We start from the raw sequence: 5,609 nt of genomic DNA on the forward strand, positions 1-5,609 counted from the left end.
ATCTAATTTTTTATGTACTTACATAATGATATGACTGCGCTAGTTGACATTTCTGTTGAAATCTAGAAGCTCTTGAATCTAGATCTATTCCAGGATCAATCAAATACAATAGTGAATTCTGGCCTAAGGGAGCCAGAAAAATGGGCTCAATCAGTTTCACCTATGGGATATAACTATCCTAGCCTACATTTATTGCATGGGTAACTTTGATCTAGTCTAGAACTACCCTGTTGTCAAACTACCCCTAGGTAAAACTGGGCAGGAGTGAATTCCGGCCTGTTACACCAGTTTCTTCTGCTTATGCTAAGTATACTCTGCATTTATTAAGGTTGAGCTGCATTTGCCGTTTGTCTGTTTATTCATTTATCCTATCAAAGTAGTGTAGTTGTGTTTGTGTTTGGGCTACTGTTGGAACGGTTGCTGTTTCTGCCATCATTTATTTCTGAACAAGCTCTAGGGGACGGAGCTGGGCGGCACTAAAGTGCATGAAAATAGAGGCTGCGTAGTCAGTGAGGGCCCATATTGTGGGTATGTAATGTAATGTAGCATATGTATTCCCTATACCTCTGATTATCGTACGCCTGGCAACCCTACGTAAGCCTCAGTCTTGATGGCGTCTCCAAGGCAGGCACGCATACGGGGGTCCTTCCAAGGCTTTCTCTGTGTTCCTCTGCTTGAATACATCTACTCTAGTTAGTACGTGTTTCTATGAAGAACCTTCTCCTTCGTGGCTGTACTGTCCCGACAGCTACCCAACACCACATGGCGCAGTGAGTAGGATCACGAGTCTTCCCGACACCATCGCCGCCGCGCCAGCAGGGACTCCACTGCCTCTTCACGCCTTTCCCTGGGTTTTACGGAGCTTCAGTGACTCTTGTGACAGTGCGTGCAGTGCTGTGACAGTGTGTGCGGTGTCGTGTCTTTGCGTGCAGTGTTTTGCGTACTAGTCTCCCCTCGCTGTTCATAAGGGACGCTACACCCTTGGCGGGAGACAGACCTCGCAGCATCACATCCCCCTCGTCCAGCGCGCAGCGGGTAACTGAGGTGAGTCACCTCAGCAGATGTAAAATACAGCTTAAGTGTAGGCCATTGCTCTAAAACTCTTTTTACCACCTCTTCCAAGGAGAGCCATCTAGTAAAACTAGGGTGCAGTATTCTATGAAGTGGAGCCTCTGTGAATTTCTGAAATTCCTCATATTCTGTGAATCTTTTAGGGCTGTTCATTATGTAGGTATGTATGTTCCGAGCTAGTTCTTCAACCCTATTAGGCAGCTCGCCACATGCATTTGAGGCACAGAGGGCAATGGAGTGGCACACGCATCCTTGCACAAACAGGGATGGATTTTCTTTTCTTAGCAGAGCCATGACTCCTCCCTTTTCTCCCATCATAACACTTGCGTTATCGCTGGCAAAGCCGATAACATTTTTCATAGGAATTAAATGCCTGTCAAAAAACTGCACTATTGAGCTAAAAATACCTTGAGCTGTACAATCAGTTACCTCAAGTAAACTCAGAAAGTGATCACAAGTTTTCTGAACTTCAAGGTCATAGAACCGAGCAATCAAAACAAGGTGTTTTTGTGTAGAAAGGTCGGTAGATTCATCAATGATGAGAGAAAATTTTGTGTCCTTCAGACGAGCAACAATCTCAGATAGAAAAGCATCACCCATTACGTTCCCAAGGATAGCTGAGGCTTTTGTTCTGCCACATTTAACAGCACTCGCAATTTTTGAGTCTGGGCACACATTAGCAATAAACCCTGGCAAATGATCCATTACTGAGACAGGTAAGTTATGTCCTGCAATGAAGGCGCACATCTTAAGCTCTGAGGCTACGACTTGTTTTTCAAAGCTTGCTGATACACTTGGTTGAAAATAATTGGTGACTTTCTTATGCTGGTTACTTGCATTCATGTTTTTCTTGTGTTTCTCAGTTAAGTTGTGCCTTTCTAGTAATGTTATGCTGCCGGATAATTCACTATCACATGCAGTGCAGAATGCCTTATTTGGGTTTTTCTTACTCTGGATCATCCATGGTGAGAATTTGGGGTCACTTAGCAGTTTCAACTGAAATTTATGATCATATTTGACTTTCTTCTTTGGAGTCTGAGGACCCTCATCATCACTGTCAGAGTCATGTGGTCTTACTTGTCTGATATCACTCATGCTTGTAGCATGTCATTAACCCTGGATAAAAAAAACGAATAAATAACATTCGTAACCGTACTGTATGAAATTATCTCGTAGACCCCAAGGCCACTAAAGCACATAGCTTACTCATCTTTCCCTACATATTCACCCCACTCCCACGCACGTGGCGGTCCTTCGCTACCTACACACATCCTTCCCCACCCACACACACACACACACACACACACACACACACACACACATAATCCTTCCCCACCCATCTACACACACACACACACACACACACACACACACACACACACACATCCTTCCCTACACACACACACACACACACACACACGTTTCCTAACTCATTCCTACACATGCACACTAACATATATGTTTTCCCTTTAAAAAATAATTGAATAAATAGAATAAAATTTATAAAAAATATGCAAACGCCCAGGCTACATTTGTTTCTGATAAGCTGGTATTGGTACGTATAATACTGTCCTGAATAAAAGCAAACTGTCTACATAATCTGATCCTTCACCGTAATTACAAAACAAACGTGGTTTCACTTTAACGACACTCACGCTACAAGACCCTTAAGACAGGGTGATAGATCACCAGACCACTAGCTGTGACACCAGACAGACACTGATGAGTGATGGACCAGTGCTGCCACTCTTGATTTTATAAAAAAAAAAAAAGCCAAGAGCACAAGCAGGTGTTTTACTGTCCTTAGGGCAAACTGTCTGCATAATCTGATCCTTCACCGTAATTATAACACAAACGTGGTTTTACTTTTATCAGTTTCACGACACCCACGCTACAAGATCCTGAAGGTAATCCGTAGGGGTACAACCCACGCCAGACTGACAGACACTGACGAACCAGTCGAGTCTGAGACGCGGCGCCTGTATTCTGACGAGTATGGTACGTGTAGGATACTAGTAGTCAGGTCCGACTCCGTACGGTTTGGCTCAGCAGAGGTGTCCGAATCTCAAACCCAACGACTTCAGTCGACAATATAGTATATTTATAATTTACACTGACGAAAATATGTAATGTTATTTACATAAATATTGTTTTTTTTTATTATTATCACAATATATGCGTATTTTATTTAATTAAATATCTCATACAGGAGGAAATGGGAAACAGTCAGTCAGTCAGTTGGGATTTTTTTTCTAATATGAGATTCGAACAATCCTACGGAAACAGTTTAGTACCAAATTTATTGAAAGACGTACCAAACGTACTTTTGAGTTAAAAAGTACCAAATATGGTACGTTAGTACCAAAATTGGCAACCCTGGAGGTGACGCCGTGACGGGGCCTTCCTTGCGGGGAGCGACACGCACAGTACCGACGACCGAGTTGCCAGATACTGCCACACACACGCACACACGCGCACTCTCTTGCATTAACTTTATATAAAGCCCAGCTGTTCGCGGGTTTCTCTATTGATTGTGGGGACGCTTCCTGTCTGTTCACGGGTTCTCCTTGTTCATCATGTCGCTCCCGCGTCTTTCGCCCGAGTGCAGCGACACCGAACACCAGGAGGAAACTCTTCAGTTTTCAGACGACGAAGCCAGTCCCCTGGGGAGTCCGGGTGGCTTACCCTTGGGCCCGCCGCTACTCACCCCCCACCTGCCCCACTCCTCGCCTCAACCCCACCAGTCTCCTCCCGCGCATCAAGACGGTACCATTCTTCACCTCATCAAATACTTGGAGGAATCACGTCTGTCAGCTGATTTGCGTAGAAGACAGGAGGATGAGGAAAGGCGGCGAGCAGAGGAGTCAAGAAGGGAAGCAGAGGAAATGAGACGCAGGGATGACAACGAGCGTTTCATGACACTGCTACAACTGTCGTCAGTTCAGGCATCGCCAGCCCAACACCAGCCGTCTCCAGCCCGCTTACCTGTTCCCTTACCGACACTCAGCCCTTTCGCCCCAGCCTATCAGCCTGCAGTCACTGGTCTCGTGGGGACTACACCTGTGTTGCAGCGAGTGCTACTCCCGTCACTGCCTTGCCTGCCGTGACAGATGTTCCAACAGTTGCCGCCCCGCCGGCTCTCGTGACAGCTGTTCCAACAGTTGCCACCTTGCCACCCCCCGCTGTGACTGCCGTTACAGCCGCTGCACCACCCGTCACTGTGACTGCGACTCCTGACTCTCGGGATGGCCTGTGGTCGTCCCATGTGGTGCGGACACCACAGCCACACGCACCATCCAGATGTTCTGCCGCTATTTCCTGGAAGTGGGTGTCCCCCTCCGTCTCCGCACTGATGGCGGGCCCCAGTTTGCCAGTGCAGACTTCCAGAACTTCATGGAGCGCTGGGGTGTTCACCACATAGTGACTTCGCCGCACTATCCCCAGTCTAATGGCCATGCTGAGGCGGCTGTCAAGTCGGTGAAGCATCTCATCTTGAAGACAGCCCCCCTCCGGCAACATTGATACGGAGGAGTTTGCCAGAGGTCTCCTGGAGCTGCGTAACTCTCCCAACTATACAGGACGGTCCCCTTCGCAACACCTCTATGGCCACCCTCTTCGGTCCTGCGTCCCTGCCCACCCAGAGTCCTTCTCCGCGGACTGGCAGACCAAGACGGAGGAATGCGACCGCCGCGCTGCCGCCCGAGCTGAACAGGTGCAGGCTCACTATGACCAGCACGCCAGGCCCCTCCCCAAGCTGTGCATTGGAGCCACAGTCCGCATCCAGGACCCTGTGTCTCTCCGCTGGGATAAGGTCGGTGTGGTCATGGGCTGCAGCAGGAACAGGGAATATGATGTTCGTCTCCCCAGCGGACGTGTCTGGCGACGCAACCGCCGTCTCCTACGCCCAGTGCCGCCCCATGGTGATGATCCTCCCCACCATATCCCTGTGGTCCCTTGGTCAGACGAGAAAAGTCCGTCTGCTTTACTTGCTCCCCCAGTTGCCCACGTCGTTCCCAGCGGCTTATGGAAAAGAGTTCCGCTCGAGACAGTGCTACGAGCGTGAGGGGGGAGGGAGGTGTGGGTATGTAATGTAATGTAGCATATGTATTCCCTATACCTCTGATTATCGTACGCCTGGCAACCCTACGTAAGCCTCAGTCTTGCTGGCGTCTCTAAGGCAGGCACGCGTACGGGGGTCCTTCCAAGGCTTTCTCTGTGTTCCTCTGCTTGAATACACCTACGCCAGTTAGTACGTGTTTCTATGAAGAACCTCCTTCGTGTCTGTACTGTCCCGACAGCTACCCAACACCACACATATGACAGATATATAGAACATCCTTAGGACTGGAATGTCATGCTCCAGGCCCCTGTTTGCTAGCAGCTTAAGTGGCACTAGCCGTGACAGACAGCGGTCTCAAACATAGTGTACAGCGTGGGGTGACTTCTTGAAGCTCAGCTGAACATCCAGGTACTTGCGTGTATGAACTCTAGGGATGGGAAGATTATTTACAGTGGGTGATTGAAAGACCTTCCCTTTG

General features: G+C 48.3%; 1 protein-coding gene across 1 annotated transcript; it reads left to right on the forward strand.

Moving 5' to 3' along the window:
• The first annotated feature begins 4,399 nt into the window (after positions 1-4,399).
• On the forward strand, positions 4,400-5,279 carry LOC123520505. The gene is given in 2 exon segments (XM_045282814.1): positions 4,400-4,575; positions 4,577-5,279. Coding segments are annotated over 2 exon segments (669 nt in total). The 5' UTR covers positions 4,400-4,464; the 3' UTR covers positions 5,135-5,279.
• Positions 5,280-5,609: the final 330 nt, after the last annotated feature.

Source organism: Portunus trituberculatus, chromosome 7 (assembly GCF_017591435.1).
Source record: "Portunus trituberculatus isolate SZX2019 chromosome 7, ASM1759143v1, whole genome shotgun sequence".
Classification (NCBI taxonomy): Eukaryota; Metazoa; Arthropoda; class Malacostraca; order Decapoda; family Portunidae; genus Portunus; species Portunus trituberculatus.